The sequence below is a fragment of the Canis lupus genome, chromosome 9 (genome assembly GCF_011100685.1).
Source record: "Canis lupus familiaris isolate Mischka breed German Shepherd chromosome 9, alternate assembly UU_Cfam_GSD_1.0, whole genome shotgun sequence".
NCBI lineage: Eukaryota > Metazoa > Chordata > Mammalia > Carnivora > Canidae > Canis > Canis lupus.
The window spans coordinates 18,203,649-18,229,185 of record NC_049230.1 but is presented as its reverse complement, the minus strand read 5'-3'; the positions used below and the strand labels follow the sequence as shown (position 1 = coordinate 18,229,185).

Here is a 25,537-nt window from a genome sequence, read left to right as displayed (position 1 = left end):
CGCCCCGGCCGCCTCCCGCTCCCGCAGGTGAAGCGGCGCCCGCCGCCCCCCCTGCGGCAGGTGAAGCGGGGCGGCGGCCCCCTCCGGGCCGCGCCATGGCTGCGGCGGACCCCCGGCCCGCGGCCCGCGCCCGCCCCCCCCTCCAGCCCGCCCCCCGGGGGCCGGGTGCGTCGCGGCGGCGGCGAAATGCGGTTTGCGCGCTCGGGGAGCGACAGCAGAAGTTCGAAAATCGCCGAGGGGGGAGCCCGCGCCGCAGCTTCCTGCCCCCGGCCCAGCCCTCTGGCCCCGGCGGCTGCAGCCTGACTTCCTCCCCCCACCCCGCAGCTCGCCGCCCGCTCCTCGGACGGGGCCGCCCCGATGGGACGCCGCGCCCCGGCCCTCGCGCGCCGCTGAGCCGAGCGCCGCCGAGCGAGCCCGCGCCCCCGCCGCCGCCGCCGCCGCCGCCGCTGCCCTGCTCGCCCCCCAGGCCCCGAGCCGCGTCCCCCGCGCCCCGGAAAGCTGGATTTCCGAGGCTGGAGGCGCCTGGCCGACTGGGTGGGGACCACCATGGGCAACGCGGCCGGCAGCGCGGAGCAGCCCGCGGGCCCCGCCGCGCCGTCCCCCAAGCAGCCCGCGGCGCCCAAGCAGCCGATGCCCGCGGCCGGGGAGCTGGAGGAGAGGTTCAACCGGGTTCTGGTGAGTGCGGCCCGGCGCGCGCGGGGCGCGGGCGGGGGGCGGCAGGGGCTCGGCACGCGTCCCCGCCCCGGGGGCTCGGGTACCGCTTGGAGATCCCCGGCCCGGTGGCCGCCCCTACAGGACGTGGGAATGACAGTGGCTTCTTCTCGGAGTGACTTAGCACTCTCCCCCCAAAACTTTGTTCTGCAGTCGCCGGGTCTGCCTCCCCGAGACACCCCCTTCCCCAGCGCTCCTGGGTCTAAAGGTCTCAACGAAAATGTCCTGCAGGAAGTTGGGAGCCCAGCACGCAAAAAGGGGTCCTGGAGCAGCCCCTTCCGCACTGCATGAGGCCCACCCACCGGGCGGTCAGGAGCATCTGCTAGTGTCTCGGGGCCAAGGTGGAAGGGTTACATTTTCATGTCCTGGGAGCTGGAGACTGCATTTAGGTGTTTGCTCCTAATTCGATGGTGCCTGGGCTGCTGGGAGCTGGGTTCTCGGATCATGCAGACGGAGGGGAGTGTCTGTTTCTCACCCACTACATGTCCAGGAGAGATTGTCTGTGGGTTATTATCTGGGGCATATCCTCCAGCCCACTGAAGGGATTAAGGTTAGGAGGGTCGGGATGGGTTGGTCCACTCTGGCTTGGTATGGTGCAAAAGTCTGGGAGCACCCCCTCCCTTCCCCACTATCACCTGCTGGAGGAATGGGGGGGGGGTCTTGGAGACTTGGCCCCTGGGGAGAGAGCCATCAGCTGCGGCTGAGCCTGGAAGCAGTCAGGATGTGTTTGGGGAGGGGCTCTAGAGCAAAATCAGGGCTCCCCAAGACTCGGTGGGAGGCAGAAGTAGGGAGGGGGAAGGGCCACTCATTTTCACTTCCCTCTCCCTACATCAGCCCCGTCCCAGGCTCCCTTCTCTAATTGCCTGGTGGCCTGTCTGCTGTCAGCTCCCTTGCTGGACTCTGGATGACAGGCGAATGAGGCCGTGCTTTTTCCCGGGGGCACTTCCGAGTCTAAGCAGGCTGGCACTGCAGGTCTGAGGGTGAAGGCCCAGGGGAGGCACAGGCAGTAGAGCAAGCCTGGCTGGTGGCAGTGCTCAATTCTTTGTCCCCTCCACCTCCTTGGCATCATTTCCCCTCCCTTGCCGGTCATTGGACTGTACCTGCCAGATCCTCTGCATGGCCCCTCATAAGAGTTCCTAGAAATCTTGGCTGCCCCCTCTCAGAAGGAAGACTAGGAGGGGTTTGGAGGAGCTTTGGGTGGGGTGAGGTCTGGTCTATCCTTTTGAAGGCACCTTGCTTGATTAGGGGAGAGGGAGAGACTCTGAGGGACACCTCACACCTGGCCAGGTGCTGATTACCCCCATCTGTCCACCTGCTTTCCCTTCCTCAAACCCATGGCCTGGCAAAGCTGAGCTGAGCAGGTGGGGGAGGGGCAGAATGAGGAAAGTTGGTCTCTGGGGGGCCATCTGGGGAGCCTGAGTTGGTGGTGGATCCCTGGACTCTGGCCAGGCTGATGGTGGGGGATATGAGTCTGTCTTTCCCCACAACTGTGTGTCTGTGGACAGGGGTGTGACAGACTGGCAGGGTGAAGTACCGGCCCCAGTTAAACACATTCTAATGGGGAGGAGCTGTGTGAATAATTCAGACCAGTGGGAAATCCAAAAGTCAAATGGTGAGGTTTTGATGCATGTGTACTTCTTGATTGCCCTGCTTGTGTTTTGGCCTTAGCTCTGATTGGCTGAGTCTGATACTAACCACCACTGGGAGTCCCTGAGTACCGGGGCATGCAAGGCAGAGGGCCCGAGCTGGGTCTTAGGGGGGAGTTAGGTAGAAATCTAGGGCAGCAGCACCCATTGGGGCTCAGCTTTCCACCCTAGCCCACAGAAACCCCAGTGTGTTTCTACTCTTGGCCTTCTTTCTGGGAGGGATCAGCCTGTCCCTTGTCCTATGTGAGCAGAACACACCCCATCCAAGGTCGCTCAGCCAAGAACCTGGCTCCCCTCCCTCCCCACCAACAGGGACATGAGCCCCGCCCTGGCATGACAGCTTTGGCCCCTGCCTGCAGCTGCCTGGGCTACGTCTTTGGCTAAACCCACAGGCCTGGCAACCAGTATCGCAGGGCGTGCCTCCATCAGCACTGCCTCCTGGCCAGAGGGGAGTCCTGTCTGTAGTGAATGTCTAAGAGGAGAAGAGCCTCAGACTGCTGAGAGTGATGGGCCCCCCACCCCCAGGAATCTCTGATTCTTGATGGGAAAAGCATAGCCCCTTCAGATGTTGTCACATGGCCCCAGGGAAGCCCTTCCTTTTGCTATTCTTTTTAAAAAAGATTTTATTTATTTATTTGACAGAGACAGAGATAGCCAGAGAAAGCATGAGTGGGGGCTGGAGAGAGGGAGAAGCAGACTCCCCCGCTGAGCAGGGAGCCCAATGTAGGGCTCCATCCCAGGACCCTGAGATCACCACCTGAGTGGAAGGCAGACATGTAACCGGCTGAGCCACCCAGGCGCCCCTCTTCCTTTTGCTTAATCTCAGCCCTTTGGTTCCTGGTGGGGAATAGGATCCTGAGACCCAAAACCAGTCCTTGGCTCCTGGCTGTGGGACCCATCCTGTGGGTGGAGAGCACCCCCACCAAGGCCCACAGCCAGGTAGGAGAGGGAGCCTGCTCCCCCTTTTCCTATAGTGGCCTTTCTGCCATGCAAGGGTGGGTGGTGGGGGCTACCATTCCAAGGAGGCTGTGAGAGAGACAGGTGCCCCTGCTTAAAATGGAGGTGGGAAGAAAGCAGGTTGAGCCAGGGTTTCCTACTGCTGCCTTAGCAACAGCAGAGGAGCGATGGCTGCCCAGCGACATGGGCCTGCTGTCATGGTGGGAAAACTAGCCTGCCAGGCTCCACGCTCTCGCCTCTCCTATGCCATGCCCAAGGCTTGTGTCTCCCTTGTAGACTTTTCCCTATAAGGGTTGGCGCTTGGGATGAACAAGGCACTCTTTCCTGGCCTTCCAGAAGTTCCATGCTTACAGCGGCTGAGCGTAGGACACCTCTGATCTGTCTGGTCAGGGAGGAGCCTGTAACCTTGGGACTCGAGGACTAGGGGAAGTTGCCTGGATGTGGTGCTCGAGGCTGAGAGTGATGCTGATCCACGCGGAGGCCAAACCAGCTGGAGACGAGTTTGCCCAATGGGCCTTGCACCCTGGGTGGCCCTCAGCATGTGCCCAGGGATGTAGACATTTGGTGAGGCTATATGGGGAGGTCAGATCCTGGGAGTCCTGCTTTCATCTGGACCCCTTCCCTGAAGAGCAGAGGTAGACTCCATTCTGTTGGCCAGTGCCCTTCTCTGGGATGAGACAGATGAAGTTGGGGACATGTAGCTGTAGGGGCACTCAGGCCCTGTACCTCTTATCTCTGGGGTGGGGTGTCTTACATGGAGGATCTCAATGGTGCCGTGGCCATGTGGGCAGATGTTGGGCTGGGCAGGAACTGTGGGTTGACATTCTTAGCAGGCAGGGCTGGCACGTGCTGACCCCGGAAACCCAGGGATGTGGTAGGCATGATTCACAGGGACATCTGGGGCCAATTGGCAAGGACCTGGGTGAGATGGGCAGGAGCAGGTGGGGCTGCTCTGGGGGCTACCTCTGCATTTTTCCTGGGAACATGGAGCCCTGGAAGGTGGCTCAGGCCTGCCTGCCTCTGGGAGGGGCAAGGGTTATTAATGGGAAAGGCAGAGTAGCTTCCTGAGCTTCGGGGTCATTCTGTTGTGGGAATTGGGTTTGTCTTTGCCACTTATTACCTGTGTGACCTTGAGCAAGCTCCTTAACCTCTCTGAACTTCAATTTTCCCCACATGTAGAGAGAGAATGCTACCGGCATATGCTGGCCTCCTAGGATTGTGGAAAGATTGAGTTTGCCCTGACATAGAGCAAGTGCTCCAGAAACTCTCCCCGACTGTGAGGAAGGGGATGATGTTGGGAGTGGATAGGATCCTCTGCATACCGGAGGCCTTCTAGGCCCTCCAGACTGTGCCTTTCCCCTCTTCCCATCTCCGTTACCGAGACCAACCAAGGTTACCAACTTCAGCCCTCATAGGCCAGGCTGCCTTCGCTGCCATCATGCAGGTCAGCAACAGCGAGGCCTAGACCGAAAACTGCCTTGGCCGGAAACCACCAGAGGGAGGGCCCACCTCTCCTGGAGGGTGGGGCAGTGGTGCTAACGGTAGCTGTGTGCACATGGGGAGGGGGTGGGGAGGCCTCCACTTCCCTCTGAGAGACGGTGTACTGGGGGGGGGTTCCCCAGTGAGTAAGAGCTCGGTGTGGGCAACAACAGGAAGCGTAGGGTGCTGGGTGGCAGGAAATGGGGCTGGCTGTTCCTGGTTCCTCAGACGGGGGTACTGGGGCCAGGCTGTCTGCAGAAGACCCCTGGGGGCTTAGGACCTACATTTTTCCCTGTCTCCAGTGCTCTTTCTTCCAAGGAAACTGAGTCTTCTCACCTGCTTGCCAGCCAGGTCAGCTTGGGCAAGTGACTTACTTGCTCTGTGCCTCAGTTTCCCATTTGTGAAATGGGGATCACAATAGTGTTTACTGTGTAAGCTTCTTTTTGAGTTTTTTTAAATTTTTAAAGATTTTATTTATTTATTCATGAGAGAGAGACAGAGACACAGGCAGAGGGAGAAGCAGACTCCATGCAGGGATCCTGATGTGGGACTCGATCCTGGGACTCCAGGATCATGCCTTGGGCCGAAGGCAGATGCTTAACCTCTGAGCCACCCAGATGTCCCTTTTATGAGGTTTAAATTAGTCAGTAGATAAAAAGCACTAGGAATTGCACTTAACGCAGAGTGAACGTTTGGGGAATATCTATCATTGTTACTGTAATTCCCCAACCATTGTGGATTGAATGGGCAGTGCCTGCTGCCCTGGCTTCCACCTGGCTTGTCCTTGTCCCTGCCATGGGTACCATTCCACCCCGAGGGGAGAAGCTGTGAGCTTTTGGGGGTTCTTAGCTCCTAATCCCAGGGCCAGTCACCCTAGACCCTCCTCTAAGTCTGGGATTGCCTATGGCAGCCCCAGAAAAACCTATATACTGGAATTTTAAAACGTGGAAAAAGTTTATTGTTTTTGGAGATACACTGAAAGCTCTAAAACCAAGGTTGAGGGATGCCTGGCGGCTCAGTGGTTGAGCATCTGTCTTCAGCTCAGGGAGTGATCCCAGTCTGAGGATCCAGTCCCGCATTGGGTTCCCTGCAAGGAGCATGCTTCTCCCTCTGCCTGTGTCTCTCTGTGTTTCTCATGAACAAATAAATAAAATCTTAAACACACACACACACACACACACACACACACACACACACCCCGCCCCCAAAGGTTGAGGCCATGGAAAGGTGGGTGGAAGAGGGAAGGATGGGGAAGTGGGGGACACCTCCTGGCTTCTGGGCTCATCAGGCTGTGGAGCCCCCATAGGGCTGGTCTGAGCCTGGGCTTGGAACTCTAGTTTAAGGGCATCTGGGGACTCAAAGGACCAGATGTCATGAGGAGAGGGTGGGCAGGTGGGTTGGGACATAGTCTGAGCTTAAGCTGAAAGTGAAACCAGAGGGTGTGGCTGTGTCCAAATACAGACTGGAGCCCCTCTGCCTCCAGGGACACCTCTCCAGATATCAGCATTTGGGAGAGAGTGGGTCAGGCTGTGCTTGCAAGGGGCTGGTCTTGGGTGAGCAAGGCAAGAGGTTCCTCTTGTGCCTGGAGAGGTAGGGGCAGGGACGGAGAATGATCCCCACATGTTCTAATAGAAAGATTGGGGAATCAGCTCCTTTTCTTGGCCACACTCTCAAAGATGGATCTTTTCCCCTCTTCCTCTGACCCAGAGCATCGAGGGCAGCTGGGAATGGGGGGCTGAAAGGTCAGCTCATTTTTGGCCTCAGAGACCGGTCCATGTTATCTGGATGTCTTACACACTTCTGCTCATCACCTCATCCCTCACCTTGGGGTCTTCAGTGGGCTCCCCCCAACTCCCAATCTGTGAAATGCCTCTTCACAGTGTGCATCACTGAAGAGTATTATTACATCAAAACACAGCTTCTTGCTGGGTATTTCCAGGAGCTCTGAGAGCTGCAAGGCAGAGGGGGGAAGTGTGCCTGTTTTATGGAGAAGGAGGCTGAGGGGTTTGGGAGACAGTTGGCTAGGTGGGCTCAGAAGCTGGGTCCCTTGAAGCCAGCGCAGCTTCTTCCTCCAGCCATGTCCCCTCCCAGGAGGCAAGTGTTTCTCCTCCCCTCACCTGGACTCGCCTATTTGGGCCCTGCCAGCCCACCTGCTGCTTGTCCCCCTGCTGCCACCCCCTTGCTGGGGACCCTGGGCCTGTGGTCCTGGTTTCCGGGAGCACGTCACTCCACCCTGGGTGAGTGGCATTCTCTGCTTCCTCCCTCGCTCCTTAGGGTCCCTGGCTCATCGGTGGGCACAGCGGAGGAACAGCTGCTAATTAGCGCTCAGCGCTGTCAGAGCTATTTCTGATTTCTGAGCCTAAATTTAGCCTGTCTGGCAGGCTGGCGCAGCCCCGGGGCTTGAGCACACCCAGGTGGGGAAGGGGCGGAGGAGTGCCCTCCCTCCACCGCTGTTGGGATGATGGACCCCACAGCAGAGGCTGCCCCCTCCCCAGTAATAACTGTGGGGTGGCCCGTGGGAGTGGGTTCAGAGTCAGCGCTGGGCTCAAAGCCAGTCTGGCTCCCTGCTTCCGGGCTCTGTAACCTTGGGCAGGTCATTAATCTGTACTTGCACCTGTATGATGGGACTGCTGGTGCTGGTTGGGGTGATTGGGGCAGTCCCCCGAGTGGAGGGCTCAGCGCGGTGCCAGGCGTGGTGAGCGTCCAGGCAGAGATGGCGGGTACCCCATCTGTGGGGGGTCATTATTATGATTAGTTGCTGCTTCTAGAAGTGCCACTGGGGCTGTTCAGGGAGCCAGACAGGGCCCTGGGGTCAGTGAGGCCCCAGGAAGACCCATGTTAGGAAGCAGCTGTCTCCTGGAAGGCTCAGTTGCTGGGGCTCAGCCATCCCCCTCACTCCTCACTCTCCTTCCCCGCCACAGCCTCTCTCCTGTGTTGGCCAGCGCTCAGTTTCCCTGGCATTGGCTGCCTCCCCACTTCCTACTTTGCCCTGGCCTTCCCCCCTCTGCCCCGTGCCACCCCCCCACCCCCCGTCTCTGTGGGATGAGGATGGAGCAGGAGAGAACAAGGAGAGAGAGAGACCGTGAGACAGCGAGACAGAGAGAGAGAGAGAGAGAGAGAGAGAGAGAGAGAGAGAGAGAGAGAGGGAGAGGGAGACAGGGATCGAGAATGGTCCAGGTCCAATGGAGGCCTTACCCCAGTTCCAAGGGCCCTGCCTGGGCAGTCTGGCCTGTGGTGGCACGAGCCGGGCTGGCTATTGGCAGCTTGGGGGAGTGCAACAGAGGAGACAGCAGCGGTTTCCTTAATCCAGGGGCTAGCTTTCACAATGGGGAGAAGAATGATGTAGCCCCATTGCCAGCTGGCCTGGGGGGCCTGGTGGGTAGCCAGTTTCACCTCTCAAGTGGGGCTCTAGCCGGAAAGCTTGGGCAATGGGGGCTGAGAGCACCCAGCTTCCTGTTGTCTGGGACTGACCCAAGGCAGTGATTTTTTTGGGGTGAGGTCTGGCCAGAGCCCCAGAACTAGGCCCAGCACCCCAGAGAGGAAGCTGGCTGAGGAGCCTTGGGTGGGTGTGGCCCCTCTGTGCTCCAGCTGTGGCCTCCTTTCAGGCTCATGTGACTGAGGACTTGTAGACTGAGCCTCCAGAGCTGGTGACAGGGGCCTTTTGACTCTGGGCTGGGGATCCCTGGGCACTCCCACGTCCCCAGCAGGGATGGAACTCCTTGAGGGCAAGAACTGTCTTTTGGGGCCTAACACATAGTAGATCTTCTTTTGACCTGAGGTTTGCCGAATTGGGGTAGACTGGCATCATCTACTGTGTCTATCAGGAAGACAAGTCGAGTTCGGGGAGGGGGGCAGGGATCCCCGTGTGCGAGCAGCACTGGGCAGGACCCTATAACTGCCCTGTGAGGGGGAGGAGGACCAGGCAGAACGATGCTGACCTTTCTTAGCTCTTGAGGGGAGTCCCAGCCTGGGCTACCAGCACCACAGACCTAGCATGTCAGCGGCTGTCCCCAGTTCCTGTGGCTGGGTGACCTTCCCCAGGAATCCCCCTGGCCCCTGCAGCCATGACGCACCTGCTTGGAATTCCCTGCCTGAAAAGTTCCCTTGGCTTGTCCCGGTCTCCTCCTTCCAGAAGTAATGAGGAGGGATGGGGCAAGGGAGGGATGAGGAGGAGATTGCCATTGCCATGCTTGCAAGAGGTTTTCTGGTGTTTGTGAGACACTGGTGCCCTAGGCTACAGTGATAGTCCACGTGGTGTTTGGGGGCATGCAAGAAGGGGGTCCAGTCCGAGCCTGGCTGCACTTGGGCCTGGCTGGAGGTGGATCCTGTTAGCTTCCCACCCAAATGGAAGAAGAGATGATACCCCCTCATTGCACGTGGGGAAGTGAGTCCAGAGGAGCCAGAGGCCCCAGGAAGTTAGGTTGAGAACCCACGCTCTTACCATCATGGCAGATGTGTCAGGGAGGTGGTGTATGGATGACAGAGCCCAGGCCCCGGGGTCAGGCTGACTCCGAGTCAAATCCCAGTGTCACTTTCTAGCTTTGGGGCCTAGGCCAAGGTGCTCTACCTTTGGGCCTCAGTTTTCTCATCAGCTGACGCTTATCTCCCAGGTGAGAGGGTGACAGGTGTCATGTGTATGACAGGTCTCCTAGGGAGCTGACCCCTTGTGGCTTCTCTGAAAATGCCCATGTCTTGCCCCTCACACTGGGCTCGGGCTCAGAGTCTTGACCTTGTCCTCCCTTCCCCCAGAACTGCATGAACTTGCCGCCGGACAAAGTGCAGCTGCTGAGCCAGTATGACAATGAGAAGAAGTGGGAGCTCATTTGTGACCAGGTAGGTACCAGGCCCCTTCTGGCATCAGGGTGCCCTGCCCTGGCCAGGCTAGGGCCGGCAGGAGAGGGGACCCTGCCAGAGGCCTGTGTAGCACCTGCAGAGGGGGCTAGGGGTATCTTCAAGACTCTAGGATCTCCATCTCGTGGACATGGGCCTCCCCAGGGACCTTATGAGTCCCTGGCAGGGCTGGGTCTGCCCTCGGCAGAGCTGGCAGGGGCTAGTGCAGGGTGCTGGCCAATGCAGCTGGGGCGTGTCACCACCCTCCTTGCTAAGCTTTTTGGAGCAGCCTCTGTTGACCCTCCTGCTCTGGACTGGGGAAGAGGGGGCATCTTTGACTTCATGGGAGGTGTGAAGGAAGGGGCAGGGTCCCTGTCTTTCTTTTCCTTGGCCTCAGAGGAGCTACTGTCAACCAAGCAACCACCCGAAGGTAACCAGTAACCAAGCGGCAGAGCAAGAACCAGAATCCTTGTCTCCTGGTGCTTAGTTAGGCACCTGGGTTTGCCACCTTCATGGCCCACTGGGTGCCCTGTCTCTGCAGCTTCTAGGGCTGCTGTCCGTGGTAGCAAGGAAGACCCCTCTCCCAGTGCTGGGCCAGGGTGGGGCCTGGCTGCTGCAGTGATTCAGTGAGGGAGGGAGGCTGGGGGTGGGGAGTTGGGGAGCAAGGAGCCTCCCCTGGGAGCCAAGGCTGGGCCTTTGACTCTTGCTAATGGACCAGAATGGGATGAGCCGGCTGTGCAGGAGTCTGGGGGGGGGTAAAGGCTGGGCCGTGGAGGGAGGGCGGTGAGCTGCTTTTAGAGGCTTTGGGGCTGTGGTAGGGATCCCTGCTACTTGACCTGGCATTTCAGGTTGGGGGCTCAGAGGCCTGGGAGAAGTGGGATGTTGAGGAGGGTGGCTGGGCATAGCTGAGGGATCTGGGTTGGGAAGGATGGGAGCTCCTCTGGGTAGGGCCCTCTGATATGGCCCCTGCTTCTCTGTGTGAGTGGCTATCGGAGTCCTGGGGGAGGCAGGGGAGTTAGGGGTTGCTCTGTTGAGCACGGAAGATGAGCAAACACATGCACAGGTACCTTCCAGTGCAGCTCGGGGCTAGTGTGTGGCCCAGGGTGGGCAGGTGTGTGACCCGGGGAAGGCAGGTGTGTGATCCAGGGTGGATAGGTGTGCAGCCTGGGGAGGGCAGGGGAGCTGGGAAGGTGCCACCTACTGGCAGGTCTGAGACCCTCTACTCAACCCCCCCTGCCCCCGCCACCAGGGTGGGGTGTGGGGTAGAAGTGATACCTCCAAACTACCCCTCAGGACTGTGCTAGGGCTGTGGCTTGTGAGGCCATAGTGGGGAGCAGAGGTCCGGGACTCGGGTCTTTTAAAGTGGCCTGGCAGGTGACTTGGTTAGATCTTTGGTATTTCAGAGGGGTCTTAAGATAGCCTAGGACCTGGGGTCAGAGCTGAGAAAGGGATTCCGGGGCGAGGGCTGGTCCTTCAGCCTGAGGTAGCTCTGGCTGGTTCCCTGGACACCCTGTTCCATTTTCCCAGGAGCGGTTTCAGGTCAAGAACCCTCCAGCGGCCTACATCCAGAAGCTGAGAAGCTACGTGGAAACGGGTGGGGTCAGCCGAAAGGTAGCAGCGGACTGGATGTCTAACTTGGGGGTATATGTCTCCCCCTTTTTCTCTGCCCCACCACCACCCCTTCTAAGCTCTGGGCAGCCAGAGTAACCATGTGAATAAACTCTTTGGTGGGCTTGTGTATGAGTGTGTGTATATGTTTCCAGGGGACTGAGAGGGCCCTGGGCAGGCACCTCTGCATCCCTGCGTGTGCTTCCACAGGTCTGCTTGTGTGTACTGTACTGTGTGTGTGCGTGCGTGTGTGCACACTGTGTGGCCGTGTGTGGATATGTATGTATACTATGTACTTTTGTATCCACATATGGTTGTGTGCCCTTGGGTTCATGTATAGGTGTGGGGTGTGTGTGTGTGTGTGTGTGTACCTCATGTGTCCACGTATGAATGCATGGTGTCTTATCTGTGTATCCAGGGTGCTTGTGTATGGATGCATATGTGTGTGTACATGGCCAGGGTCTTCATATATGAATGTGCATGTGCCCTGTGGCTGGCTGTGTGCGTGTGCGTGTATGTGTGTATGCCACATGTCTGTGTGTATGGGGCTACGCAGAGCCTGAGAATGCTTATCCTGCAGGCAGGTGTGTGGAGGTGGTGGGGGAGGCTGAGCGTGAAAGGCCAGTCGTAGGGGGAGGGCAGGGGCTGCTGGCTGCTGCCTCAGGGCTCAGCAGGACTGTGGGAGGCCCCAGGCTTCACCCACCAGACTCTCCTGTTCTTGGTCCCCAGTTTAAGAGGCGAGTTCAGGAGTCCACACAGGTGCTGCGGGAGCTGGAGATCTCCCTGAGGACAAACCACATTGGGTGAGCAAGGGCTCAGATTTCCATTTTGGAGCCTGGGGGAGTTCTGCCTCCAGGTAGTTCCTGGGGCTTCCTCTTGCTACTCCGCTGTCACCTCCCTGCCCCCCAACCCCCATGCATAGGCTGTGCCCGTGGGCCACTTCTGGGTTGGCTGTCCAGTGCAGCTTCCCTGCCTCCTCTCCGCCTACCCTCTGCTCACACCTCAAGGCACAGTGGGGCTCTGGATCCTGCTTGAGCCCCCTGGCATCCTCTAGTGCCACTGGCTCTTCTGAGGTTGGGGCTGGCTGGTGTCCTGCCAGGGGAAGGCCAGCCCTGGAGCCCTGGCTGTGCCTGTTCTGGGCCCACTCTGGGCAGGACCTCCCCACTGGCTGGAACTCAGGGAGCCCTGTGCCCTGCAGGTGGGTGGAGGAGTTCCTCAATGAGGAGAATCGTGGCCTGGATGTGCTCCTCGAGTACCTGGCCTTTGCCCAGTGCTCCGTCACGTAAGCCCCCTGCCCCAGCCCTCATGCTGCTCCTCAGAGCCCTGGTCCACATTTCCCTGTCATCCACTCCTCTGGCCGCATCCACCCTGGGCTCACACACACCACACCCTTCACAGTGGGTGATGCCCCTTTCTAAGGACCTGCACGGATAGAGAGGGACGTGGCCTGGGATGGCCAGCTGGGACCTGGGTGGCTTACTTGTCTGTCCCGTCATTCCCTGGCCCCCTCCTCTGACTAGCATGGTACCTCAGTTTCCCCTGCCCCTCCCTAAAGTGCTCCTGCAGCATTGGCCTTCAACCCCACTTGAACCCCTGCAGGTATGACATGGAGAGTACGGACAATGGGGTCCCTGGCTCAGAGAAAAGCAAGCCGCTGGAGCAGTCGGTGGAAGATCTCAGCAAGGGTCCTCCCTCGTCCTTGCCTCCACAGCCCAAGAGTCGCCACCTGACCATCAAGTATGTGGGTCCCATCACCCCTAGACCGCTGCACCCTCCCAGCCCTACCCCAGGCACCAGGGGGTGGTGGAAGGGGGCAGCCTGGCATTGAGGATCACTGTAAGGGCCTCAAGCAGGGCTTGGGAGATGGATGTGCTAAGAAGCCTTCCAGGGATGGCATCTAGAAACTGGAATCTGGGTGGGTCTGGGATGAGGATGGTGTTTCTGGGTTGGTAAGACCTCCCTGGTACCTGTCTAACCCCCTCTTCTTTCCTGTGCGGCCTCCAGGTGCCCCCCCTCTCCCCGGTACGTAGCCACCTGGGGGCAGGTGCATGCCTGGTTGGCTCCCTGGGTGGGGGTGGGGTAGGGTGTTCAGTTGACACCCCTGGGTTCACCTGCTGCGGATAGGCCACCCCACCCTAATGCAGGACATCCTGCTGGGAGGCGGGGAGAGAGAAGGAGACACCCCTGGACCTCACATGGTCCCTGGCTTCCATCCTTCCCACTTTGGTCTAAGGGACCAACTTCATATTAAGCCCAAAACTCTTGCAGTATGTTTTTTTTGTTTGCTCATTCATTCATTCATTCATTCATTCATTTAACAGATTTTTTTTAGCGTTTCCTATGCATCAGGCATGGTGGCAGGTGCTCAGGAGACAGATCACCCTGCCCTGGGGAGCCCTTGGTCTAGAAGGGGACAATGTATGACAGGCTATCATGGAGGTGTGACTGGGAGCTCTGAAAGGGGAGGTGGCTACTTCCTGGGGCATCAGGAAGGTTTTCTAGAAGAGATAGCATCTATGTCTCACAGATGGATACAGGCTTTACAGGCAGTGATGGGGACAAGGAGGGGTATTCCAGGTGGAAGGAACAGCATGAACAAAGACTCAGGCATATTTGAGCAATGACAGGAGACGGACGATGTGGCAGATGGAAGGAGGAGGTGGGGCTTCCCAGTGTTGTTGGAAATGTGATAAAATTGTCAAGAGGCACTGATGTGGAAATCCTGATTGGCAGTTCTGCCACAATGAAAAAAAAATCCCATATTTTCTAGCAAAGAATTATCAGGGACACTCATAGCACTTACTATGTATCAGACAATGTTCGAAGCTCATTTCATAGTCCCCAAAACCCGATCAGGAAGGTACTATTATTACTATTCCTATTTTACAAGTGAGGAAACTGAGGCACATGTAAACTTGCCTCAGAAGCGGTGAGCTGGTGTTTGAACCAAGGAGTCTGAGTTCAGAGTTGGCCTTCCAAGATGGAAGAGAAGCCCATGGGGCTGTGAGCGCCACCTTGTGGAGAGCATTTCCGTGGTGACTTCCAAGCTTTGGTGGTTTTCCCTCTTTGGGCCTCTACCACAACACAGCAACCCTTTTGATGCCAAGTTGCTGTTAAGGGTCTTTGCCTTCCTGACCCTCTCCGTACTCCCTTGCAGCATGCCAGGCCCAAGGCCTAGGGACCAAGGAAGCCTTCCTGCCCTCAGCTGGCCTCTTGGGTTGTGTGGATGGGAATCAGTGGCCTAATGTTCCAAATGTGCCTTCTGAGGGTGGGGTGGGGGTGGGAAGCCGGGAGTCGGACTCTAATCCCAGCTTCCCCCTCCCTCCTCCACCCAGGCTGACCCCTGCCCACAGCAGGAAGACCCTGAGGAATTCTCGCATTGTTAGCCAGAAGGATGACGTCCATGTGTGCATCATGTGCTTGCGTGCCATCATGAACTACCAGGTTGGTCAGTGGGGACAAGGCACTGGGGGACCTGGGGAGCTGGGCCTGTCCTCACTGGGAGCTGTCTACGCCGCTGAGGTTCAGGGACTGACTGTCCCCTGACCCTGTTCCCCATTGGAGAACCCTGGGGATGGGGGCCATTGAGGGTCTTGAGGCTACTGAGTCATGAAGGGAAGCCCAGATTTCTGTCCCTTCCCGGTCAGGTCCTCTGGAGTACCCTGGACATGACTGGGGGCATGAACCAAGGGAGTCTGAGTTCAGAGTTGGCCTTCCAAGATGGAAGAGAAGCCCATGGGGCTGTGAGCGCCACCTTGTGGAGAGCATTTCCATGGTGACTTCCAAGCTTTGGTGGGGACTAATGTGGGGACCTAGGCACACCCACCAAGGAAGGCTGGACACAGCACCCTCATGGAGAGCAGCTCTGGGTTACTTTGTTTGGAGGAGTGGCTGGTGGGGCAAGTGCTCCTTCACTTAGCAGACCTTTGAGGGCTCACTGTGTCCGAGGTGCTGAATCCTGACACTGGCTTTTGAACAAAGTTATTTAAAAATGGGGGCCAGGCTTTGGCAGCCACAGAAAAGGCTATAGTTGGGTATAAAGAACTTCCCAAGCTTGAAGACAGTGAGAGACCAGAATACAATGGCACTGCTAGCAGTGCTGGCAGTCCTGGGTGTCTGCCTGGAGGAGCTGACCTTTCCTTTCTATCCCCAGTCTGGCTTCAGCCTTGTCATGACCCACCCAGCCTGTGTCAATGAGATTGCTTTGAGCCTCAACAACAAGAACCCAAGGTGAGGTCCGGGCCCCTCCCCTTTCTCCACATCTAGATTATCCTGCCACTTCACCCCTTGCCTACTCTGGTCCCCAGTTCTCAGGACTACTGACCAGGCTTATTCCACCCCTATTCCCCATCAGCTGCCCTGTTCTCCCCCAGCCAGACCCACACCCACCCTTGTTGAGGGGCCTGCTTTCAAGGAATAAACTGGCCCTTCTGTCCCTAGAACCAAGGCTCTGGTGCTGGAGCTACTGGCAGCTGTGTGTCTGGTGCGGGGAGGGCATGATATCATCCTTGCGGCCTTTGACAACTTCAAGGAGGTACTGAAGTCCCCCCACCCCAAACATGTGCTTGTTCTCTAGTGCTGCTTGCAGGCCTGTTGCTGGCAATTGTGGCCTCTTCTGGGGACAGCTGGGAGTGTTGGGTGGGCATTTGGGGAGCACAGGGTGAAGATAATCTGGGATGGGGAAGCTTTGGAGGGAAGGTGCTAGGTCATATAAGGGCACTGTCTGGGGTGATAGGGACAACTATGGAGGTCTGCTGAACCTCTGACCCTCAGCCTGGCCAGATCCAAAGTGTACTTGGTCCATGCATCTCAGAGTTGCATATATACATGTCTGCTGACTCTGGCTAAGTAGATGCATAAGAATATGATGCATAGGGGTGGGATATGGTCATTAATTTCTTTCATGAATACTTGTTGAGTGCCTACTATGTATCAGGCACAGACTGAGCACTTGGGATACATCAGTGAGCAAAAGAAACAAAGAAGGCAAGGGAGGGCAGATAATAATATACAGTATACAAAATGAGCAGGTTGTGTGTCTGAAATGGTGAACACTCTGAAGACTGAGTCCAGGCCGCTGGAGGGACAAGAGAAATGGGTTGCAGGGTGGTCAGGGAAGCTTCATGGAGATGGTGAAGTTTGAGCAAGCCTGTGAAGGAAGTGAGAGGCTTGGTGTGGTGGCAATCTTGACTAAGAGCAGGAACAGCAGGCAGCTGGAACAGCAGGTGCAAAGGCCCTGGGGTGGGAAGGTGCCAGGATACCAGTGTGGCCAGTGTAGTAAGTGAAGGGAGGGCTGGGGGAGATGGAGAGGGAGGGGAGGGGAGGTTTTGAGTGGAAGAGCGACATGGCCTGACTCAGATTTAATGTGGAGGAGCCTGTAGAAGCACAAAGGTGGTGGCTACAAATGGCTTAGGAGGTATGTCACTGGGCCCTAGTGACAGCCATTCTCCCCACCCAGGTGTGTGGGGAGCAGCACCGCTTCGAGAAGCTGATGGAGTATTTCCAGAAAGAAGACAGCAACATTGATTTCATGGTGAGCTCGGGAGCCCAGGCTGGGCCTGGCCACCTTCAGTGTAAGGAGCAGCCAGGGGGCTGGGGTATCTGGCTTCTGGGCTCTGCTCCTGTGAATTGTGAGGACTGAGTGGTTTGGGGGTGGGGGAAGGGTGGATGTCAGAGATAGGGAAGCTGGAGGGAGGGGGTTGGGGGAGCAGAGTATGGGTAGGGACAAAGCTGGGTTAATGGAGTGAGAAATGGGGAAGAGAAGAGACTTGGGAGTATATGGGGCACAGAAGGTATGCAGCACTCCCGCCCAGAGACCTGCCCATGGGCTCTGCTCCCCAGGTGGCCTGCATGCAATTCATCAATATCGTGGTACACTCTGTGGAGAACATGAACTTCCGTGTCTTCCTGCAATATGAGTTCACCCACCTGGGCCTGGACTTGTACTTGGAGGTGAGCCCTGCATCCCTCTCACTGGGACTCCCTGCATCTCCCTCACTGGGACTTAACCACTCGTCAGCTGCAGAGTAGGGCTGTGTGGTTAGTAACCTGGGTATTGAGGTCAGGCAGGTCTGGTTCAAATCCCGACTCTGCTTCTAAGCCCATGCGACTTTGGATAGGTTTCTTCTTCTCTCGGAGTCTCATTTTTTTCCATCTATAAAACAAGAGACTCATAAAGGTAATGATGACTCTATAAACAGAATGAGGCAGGACATTTTCTGCCACTTAATAGGCCCACTGTCCCTGGAGCTATTCTTGCAGGCATTGGAACAGGCTCTAGGTCACCCCGGGTCTGGCTTTGGGAGCATCATTCTCAGACAGGTTCTGACTCAAGCACACAATGGGGAGCACAGAGATATGGGGCCAAAGTGGGAGCTGGCTCATGTTGGATGGACCCAGGTCATAGGGGAGTTCCTTACCCTGGGGAAGGTAGACCGAGGGTCTTGGTGCTTCCTGGTCCAGCCTGAGCAGAGAAGCTGCAGGTCCCCTGATTCCTTTGGGGGGCTTCTTGGAGGAGCAGGACATTTGGGACTGGCTTTCTAGAGGCCAAAAGGTGAAAAGCTGGCTGGAGTGATACAACCATACAAGGGGATATTAGTCAGCCATATAAAGGAATGAAGTACTGGTACCTGCTACCATGTGGATAAACCTCAAGAGCATTTTGCTAAGTGAAAGAAACCAGACACAAAAATCTAAATACCGCGTGATTCCTTTATATGAATGTCCAGAAGAGGTAAGTCCACAGAGGCAGAAGGTAGATTGGCAGTTGCCAGCAGTTGGGGGAGGAGAGAATAGGGAATGACTGCTAACAGGTACAGGGGTTCTTCTAGAGGGATGAAAATGTTCTGGAATAAGACAGCAGTGATGGTCACACAGCCTTGTAAATATAGTACAAGCTACTGAATTATATGCTTTAAGATAATGAATTTTATGGCATGTGAATTATAACAATAAAAAATAAAAAAAAGTGGGCTGGGGCTCGGGCCCCATCTCATGCTGATGGTGGGGGTGTGTACTGGAAAGACCCCTTACATTGGGCCCCACCCTGCTCTTTCTGTCTGGGGGACAGAGGCTCCGGCTCACAGAGAGTGACAAGCTGCTGGTACAGATTCAAGCGTACTTGGATAATGTTTTTGATGTGGGTGCGCTGCTGGAGGACACCGAGACCAAGAATGCTGTGCTGGAGCACATGGAGGAGCTGCAGGAGCAGGTGGCCCTGGTGAGAGCTGCTCCTGAACCTGCCCCTCCCACCCCCCACTGGGCTCAGGCATTGGTTCTGGGTGGGAATAGGGGGTTATCGTGGGAATAGGGGGTTATCGTCTGCCGGGCCCCTGACCTAGACCTGAATCCAAATCTTGAATCCTGTGGTGTCTTTCTCAATGAGCGTTCGCTGGGCGCTGGACCTCGGAGGAAGGCAGGCGCCTCCTCTCCCTGCGCTCAGAGCCCAAACCTGGCTTGGGTGTAACGAGGTGCCCGGTGCCCCTCTCCGCCCACCTCCCTCCTCAGCGGTGCCTTGGTTCCTCCTCCGGAGAGAACGTCAGTGCCCTCAGGATCTCACCTCCTTGGCTCCGGCTCCAGGCTTAGCCCACCCGCCAGGCACCCTGTGCTAATAAGCGCATCCGGAAGCCTCCCCCAGCCCCGGAGGCAGGCCTGCCTGCTGCCGCCCCCTCAGCGGCGGCGCCAGTGCCCAGCGGCGGGTGGGAGCTCACCATGTGCTGTGCCACAGCTGACGGAGAAGCTTCGGGACGCGGAGAACGAATCCATGGCCAAGATCGCCGAGCTGGAAAAGCAGCTAAGCCAGGCTCGGAAGGAGTTGGAGACCCTGAGGGTGAGGCTGGGGCCCGGCTTCCCGGAGCCGACCCGCGGGGGCTTCTGCAGGGACACCTCCCCTACCGCGGCCGCAGGGTGGGGCTCTGAGCCCGGCCTGCTGGTAGGCACTGACCCCTCCCCCGGGGCTCGCAGGAGCGCTTCAGCGAGTCGACCCCCATGGGCGCCTCCAGGCGTCCTCCTGAGCCCGAGAAAGTGCCTACCTCCGTGCCGGCGCGGCCCTCGGCCTTAGAGCTGAAGGTGGAGGAGCTGGAGGAGAAGGGGTTAATCCGCATCCTGCGGGGGCCCGGGGATGCCGTCTCCATTGAGATCCTTCCCGTCGCCGTGGCAACTCCGAGCGGCAATGACGCCCTGACTCCTCCAGGAGTGCCCACCTCAGGAGTGCCCACCGGCTCACCCAGCCCAGGTGCGCAGGAGCTTCAGGCTGGGCGGGGTGGGAGCAGGGGAACCAGGGTCTGGAAGGGGAGCCCGGGACGTCTCTGCGGAGAGAGCAGGCAGAGGTAGGCTCGGGGTTGTGGGCGTGGTCAGGTGGCGGTGGGACGGTAGGCGTGGGCCCAGTGCGCATGTGTGGGGAGGGGGTGGGGGCAGACCACCCAGGCCCCGAACTTGACACCCCCTTTCCCCTCTCTTGGGATCTGGGTTCTCTCCAGGCTCAGATCTCCTACCTTCGGCAGAGCCGGCTCCTGGAGCAGCACCCCCGCCGCCACCACCACCACCACCACCGCCCCCACTTCCCAGCTCCTCCTCCCAGCAGGAAGCCCCGCCTTCAGCACCCCCACTGGCCTCACCCATCCCTGGCAGCTCGGATCCCCCGCCCCCGCCCCCACCGCTGCCGGGAGGCTTGCCGCCCCCACCCCCGCCGCCACCGCTGCCTCCCGGTGCAGATGGACCAGTGCCTCCGCCGCCTCCACCGCCTCCAGGAGGTCCCTCTGATGCTCCTGGAGGGTCCGGCCCAGAGATGGGCCCGGGTGAGTGGAACGTCCAGGGCTGGGGGGAGATATGGAGGTGCCCCGACCTCAGTGTCCTCCAGGACCCTGTGTATGGGGGCCTCCTTTTGCCTTCTGCCTGTCCTGTCAGGCTTCTCTGGGCCCTGGGTCTCTCCAGCCACCGCCCCCCTCATCTCCCTAGCACTCACCACTCCATCTATGTCCCAGGAGTAAAGGCCAAGAAACCAATACAGACCAAGTTCAGAATGCCACTCCTAAACTGGGTGGCCCTGAAACCCAGCCAGATCACAGGCACCGTCTTCACTGAGCTCAATGATGAGAAGGTGCTGCAGGTGAGTACGCCCTGCCTAGCTTCCAGTGTGGGTGCCAGGGGAGGAGGGGACTTGCCTGGATCGTGCTAGGTCATCTCCTCTACCCCTTTGTACAGATGAGGGCATGGAGGCTGGGGATGGGTGTTAAGCTAAACTGGATTAGTGTATCTGATAGGCAGTATATCTGGACTCCCCAGGAGGCTTTCCTAACTCCCTCACTGTTTTCTTTTTTTCCCCTCACTGTTTGAGGGCACGTCTGGCCTCTCTCTCTTCCTTTTAAGCTTCTTTCTCACCACCCACACAGAAAACCAGGGCTTCAACTCTTTTTTAATCTCAGAGAAAGCCGGGTGGGGTAGGGTGAGGGGGACAGAAGGAGACAGAGAATCCTAAGCAGGCTCCAAGTTTAGCATGGAGCCCAACATGTGGCTCAGTCTCAGAACCCTGAGATCATGACCTGAGCCAAAGTCAGGCGCCTCTAGCCTAATTCTGCTTTTAACTTTCCAAAAAGGATGTGTTCTCTTGCCTCCAGCCATTGCTCATGCTGTTCCTTCTGCCTGGAATGCCCTTCCCTTTCCCCTTTTTAGCCCTGGCAATTCAGTTCTTCCTTCAGCTGTAAGGGCTTGGAGTCTGGGTCCCCAGGGTCAGGTGCTGCTCTTCCTGTGTATCTCCCATCAGGGCCTCTGGTCAAGCCGGGTTACTGGTTTGTTTCTCTGTGGGTGGTGTGGTCAGGGCTGGAAAGGTGGGTCAGCCAGGAAGGTATCAGACCCCAGCCCGCCTAGCTCCACCTCCTCTCTCCCTGTGCCCTCAGGAGCTAGACATGAGTGACTTTGAGGAACAGTTCAAGACTAAGTCCCAAGGTCCCAGCCTGGACCTCAGTGCTCTCAAGGGTAAGGCAGCCCAGAAGGCCCCCAGCAAGGCCACTCTCATCGAGGCCAACCGGGCCAAGAACCTGGCCATCACCTTGCGCAAGGGCAACCTGGGGGCTGACCGCATCTGCCAGGCCATCGAGATGTGAGTACCTCTGCCCTGTGCTTGTGAGTAGCCCAGCCCCTTCGCTAGGCCAGGGTCATCAGGCATCTGGTAAAAGAGTCCCAGCTATGAGGCAGAGGCCATCAAGCTTCATGCTAACCCTGGTCAGGGGGTAGAGCTGGGAATCGCTTCTCATTTTCAGGCCCAAAAACCTGAGGCCATATTGTGAGTCATGCCCAGACTGAGACATTCCCATTTCCTCCCTGCCTCCTTGCCCAGCCGTGGGCACTCAGGCCCAGGCATTTACAGCTGGGCTTCTGTCACTGATGTATGACAGGGACCTCAGGCTTCGCAGCTCCCAGCTTCCCTGAGTCCTACCTCTTGATCCTTGGAGCTGTTGGCAGATAGCGAATACTGAAGTTCACTCATTCAGTGGAGGAAGTGAGGGGAGGTGGTAGTCCTACCCTCCAGATCTGGTGGGTGTAGAAGGATAACTATCTGATCTTCCACCACCTTCCACCAGGTATGACCTACAGGCCCTTGGCCTGGACTTCCTGGAACTGCTGACCCGCTTCCTGCCCACGGAGTACGAGCGCAGCCTGATCACCCGCTTCGAGCAGGAGCAGCGACCCATGGAGGAGCTGTCAGAGGAGGACCGCTTTATGCTACGCTTCAGCCGCATCCCGCGCCTGCCGGAGCGCATGGCCACGCTCACCTTCCTGGGCAATTTTCCGGAGACTGTCCAGCTGCTCATGCCGGTGTGGGCGGGGCAGGCAGAGCGGTGTGGGCGGGGCAGGCTGAGCGGTGTGGGCGGGGCAGGCTGAGCGGTGTGGGCGGGGCAGGCAGGGCGCTGTGCTCTAGGTTGGGGAGGCCGGAAGGCAGTCAGCAGCCTGGGCTCCCAGAGGGCATTTAGGAGTCCTTGAGCCTCCCACGGGCTTGCCCCCGACCCTGCCCCAAATTTATCTTGCCTCTCCAATCCCACCCCCAGCAACTGAATGCCATCATTGCAGCCTCAATGTCCATCAAGTCCTCTGACAAACTCCGCCAGATCCTGGAGGTGAGAGCCCAGGGCAAGGGTCTGGGAAGTAGGGCCCACCTATGACTCCTTGCCTGTTCTGGGTTGTGAGAGAGGGATCCTCTCTGGGGATCACCGTGTGATTAGCAGAGCATCCGCACCTAACCAATGGAGTCTGGTGGAGTATCTGGGACCCAGTAGAAATGGCTGTCGGACTGTGACACCACAGCTGAGGAGAGGTCAGCAGTGAAGTTTTGGGTAGGAATAGCAGAGGACAAAATTAGGTATGCTAGGGGGCATTTTGCTGGCTCAGTTATTATGTGACTTTTTTTTTTAAGTTTATTCATATTTATTTAGAAATCTCTGCACCAAATATAGGGCTTGAACTCCTGACCCCAAGATTAAGAGTTGTATGATCCTCCAACTGAGCTAGCCAGGCACCCTGAGCATGAGACTTTTGATCTCAGGGTTGTAGGTTTGAGCCTCATGTTGGGTGTAGAGATCACTTAAAAAATCTTAAAAAAAAAAAAAAAAAAAGGGTGTGCCAGGCACACAGATATGTACACGTGATGTACATGGGCCATGGACCTGACAGGTCCAAGGAGGTATGCAGTGTGGGCTGAGCGGGCTGAGCATGTGGGGCTTGCTCTTTGCCACGTTGATTTGCACAGGTCATACTTCAGGGGGTTCTCTGGGCCCCACCACCCTGCTGAACTCCTTCCCCCTACCTCTCCCAGATTGTCCTGGCCTTTGGCAACTACATGAACAGCAGCAAGCGTGGAGCAGCCTATGGCTTCCGGCTCCAGAGTCTGGATGTGGTGAGGGGCACAAAGCGGGGTTCCCTGGCCTGGGGGATGGGGAATAGCTGGTGGCCTGTGGCTTACAACTGGCCTGCACGCAGCTGCTAGAGATGAAGTCCACCGACCGCAAGCAGACGCTGTTGCACTACCTAGTGAAGGTCATTGCTGAGAAGTACCCACAGCTCACAGGTTTCCACAGTGACCTACACTTTTTGGACAAGGCAGGGTCAGGTAGGGGTGCAGGTATCCCATCCTTGGGTGGGGTGAGGGGCTCCGCCCTGGGGAGGGGACATGGGAATGTGGCCTCTCTGATTCCCTGCCTCTATACCGCCCTGCCCTCCCACTCAGTGTCCTTGGACAGCGTCCTAGGGGACGTGCGTTCCCTCCAGCGAGGCCTGGAGTTGACCCAGCGAGAGTTTGTGCGGCAGGACGACTGCATGGTGCTCAAGGAGTTCTTGAGGGCCAACTCGCCCACCATGGATAAACTGCTGGCAGACAGCAAGACTGCTCAGGTGGGCCAGGGCTGGCCAAGAGCGCTGAAGGTGGGGAGTCTGGGGTGGGGGATGTAGGCCGGGAAGAAGGCCGTGGTGGGGGATGTAGGCCAGGAGGGTCAGGGACACAGTCGGGGATGAGGCAGGGGGTCCACCTGCCTGGCAGAGCAGAGATGAAGTGGCCAGAGATGAAGTGGCCAGGGTCTTAAAGGCACACAGAACTCCTGGGGGGTGGGTGCTGGTGGGTCTCACAGGCTGTTGCCCACAGGAGGCCTACGAATCTGTGGTAGAGTACTTCGGAGAGAACCCCAAGACCACATCCCCCTCCATGTTCTTTTCCCTCTTTAGCCGTTTCATCAAGGCCTACAAGGTATGTGTGTCTGGTGGGCATTTTGGCCTCTCCACTTGGGCAGTGCGAGGGGTAGGGGACACTTCTCTCTGAGGGTTGGATAAGACTCCCCTCATGGAGACCCACTTTGGCCCCTCAGAAAGCTGAGCAGGAGGTGGAACAGTGGAAGAAGGAAGCAGTAGCCCAGGAGGCAGGTGCCGACGCCCCGGGCAAAGAGGAAGCCCCAGCACCCAAGGTAGGCAGTTGTGTCTGAGCTCGGCACTTTGCAGGGATCCTCATCCCAAAGATCTGGCCCCTTTCCACACCCTCCTTTCTATGAATAGACCTTGCCCAAGGTGAGGATGGTACTTCAGGAACCTGGGATGGGAATGGCTTCTTTCTTCTCCAGCCTGCTGTGGGGGACCAGGCAGGCAGATATTCTAGGGTTTGGTAGCCTGGGGAGAGGGGATTCTGGAGCTAGAGCTACACACCTTCCATTACCAACTCCTCCTCCCCATCACCACCCAAGGCCCGGCGGCAGCAGATGGACCTCATCTCTGAGCTGAAGCGGAAGCAGCAGAAGGAGCCACTTATCTATGAGAGTGACCGTGATGGCGCCATAGAAGATATCATCACAGGTGAGGCTTTGGCTGGACCTGGCCTGGCCTCTGTCTGTCCTTCTAATGCTGTCCTCCCTCTTCCCCCACCCTAGGGGTCTGGCTGCCTCACTGCCTCTTGCTTTTTTTTCTGTCTTTTTTCCCTTTCTTTCCCTCCTCCTCCATCCTAACCGTCAGTGCTCAAGACGGTGCCCTTCACGGCCCGCACCGGCAAGCGGACATCTAGGCTCCTCTGTGAGGCCAGCCTGGGAGAAGAGATACCTCTCTAGCCCCCAGGTACCTGGGTAGCCTGGCCTCTGACCCCAGAAGCTGCCCACAACCCTGGGGGCCCTCGGGGGCTTGGGTCATGCTGCCCTCCCTGGGACCACACATGGCTGGGGTGTGCTTGAGCAGGGTCTGGTAAACATAAACACGGCCCCTACAGTGCTGAGGTCTGTGCCCTGGAGCTGTGGACCTAGCCCAGGGGCAGACTTCTGAAGGGTAAGTGTCTCTCCTCCTGGCTGCCAGATCTGCGGAATCAGCCCTACATCCGCTCAGACACAGGCCGCAGAAGTGCTCGCCGGCGCCCCCCGGGACCCCCCCTTCAGGTCACCTCGGATCTCTCGCTCTAGCCTTCAGTTTCTGCTGATGGACTCAGTGGGGGATGGGGTGTGGCAAGCCATGGCCAAGGAAGGTGGCCCTCAGCTCGGCTGGGCCTGGGCGACCCCCTCTGGCGCTGCCACCTTCTGAGATGGGCCCACCCCAGGTGGTGGGTGTGGGGATGGGGGGGGGCGCAGGGGCGTGGTGGAGGTGCAGCATCGCAGGCTGCTCCCCCAAATGCTGCTTGCAGCACCCTTCACCCCCTAATAGCCATACTTAGCCTCAGCCGGAGCCTGGCCTGTAACTTATAAAGTGCAACCTCGTGCTCCACCCTTAGCTCCGGGAACTCTCCATGGACCTTATTTTTATACAAGATTAATAAAGATGTTTGCAAAAGATGCGTGTCTGCTCTGTGCCCGCCC

At 57.9% G+C, this 25,537-nt stretch overlaps 1 protein-coding gene and 2 long non-coding RNA genes across 10 annotated transcripts; 1 reads left to right on the top strand and 2 right to left on the bottom strand.

Moving 5' to 3' along the window:
- The first annotated feature begins 531 nt into the window (after positions 1-531).
- Positions 532-25,513, top strand: FMNL1 (formin like 1). Of its 8 annotated transcripts, none has more exons than XM_038547042.1 (28): positions 532-675; positions 9,543-9,626; positions 11,151-11,234; positions 11,961-12,034; positions 12,430-12,513; positions 12,831-12,968; positions 13,236-13,253; positions 14,567-14,675; positions 15,385-15,461; positions 15,672-15,765; positions 16,690-16,764; positions 17,073-17,183; positions 18,301-18,450; positions 18,958-19,059; positions 19,194-19,464; positions 19,709-20,026; positions 20,213-20,337; positions 21,125-21,327; positions 21,809-22,043; positions 22,274-22,342; positions 23,038-23,118; positions 23,202-23,331; positions 23,449-23,612; positions 23,860-23,961; positions 24,080-24,175; positions 24,449-24,557; positions 24,714-24,812; positions 25,044-25,513. In XM_038547042.1, the coding sequence occupies exons 1-27, from the start codon at positions 547-549 to the stop codon at positions 24,803-24,805; spliced, it is 3,324 nt and encodes a 1,107-aa protein (XP_038402970.1). In that variant the 5' UTR covers positions 532-546; the 3' UTR covers positions 24,806-24,812; positions 25,044-25,513. The 8 variants fall into 8 exon arrangements, with proteins under 8 accessions (XP_038402970.1, XP_038402964.1, XP_038402966.1 ...); XM_038547036.1 differs by having other exon boundaries at positions 11,151-11,264; XM_038547038.1 differs by lacking the exon at positions 24,714-24,812.
- On the bottom strand, positions 3,066-12,810 carry LOC111097343. The gene is made up of 3 exons (XR_005364357.1): positions 7,989-12,810; positions 6,617-7,522; positions 3,066-5,917 (listed from the first exon to the last, which is right to left on the bottom strand). It is a non-coding gene; the product is annotated as an uncharacterized LOC111097343 (long non-coding RNA).
- LOC119873262 lies at positions 13,142-19,768 on the bottom strand. Its single transcript, XR_005364358.1, has 3 exons — positions 18,941-19,768; positions 17,651-17,770; positions 13,142-17,385 (listed from the first exon to the last, which is right to left on the bottom strand). It is a non-coding gene; the product is annotated as an uncharacterized LOC119873262 (long non-coding RNA).
- Positions 25,514-25,537: the final 24 nt, after the last annotated feature.

Excerpts from the sequence above, each read along its gene's own strand:
- FMNL1 (XM_038547035.1), top strand. The coding sequence starts at position 547 with ATGGGCAACGCGGCCGGCAGCGCGGAGCAGCCCGCGGGCCCCGCCGCG. Across the intron at positions 22,044-22,273 it reads CTGTCCAGCTGCTCATGCCG|CAACTGAATGCCATCATTGC; the intron begins GTGTGGGCGGGG and ends TCCCACCCCCAG. Across the intron at positions 23,613-23,859 it reads CAGACAGCAAGACTGCTCAG|GAGGCCTACGAATCTGTGGT; the intron begins GTGGGCCAGGGC and ends TGTTGCCCACAG.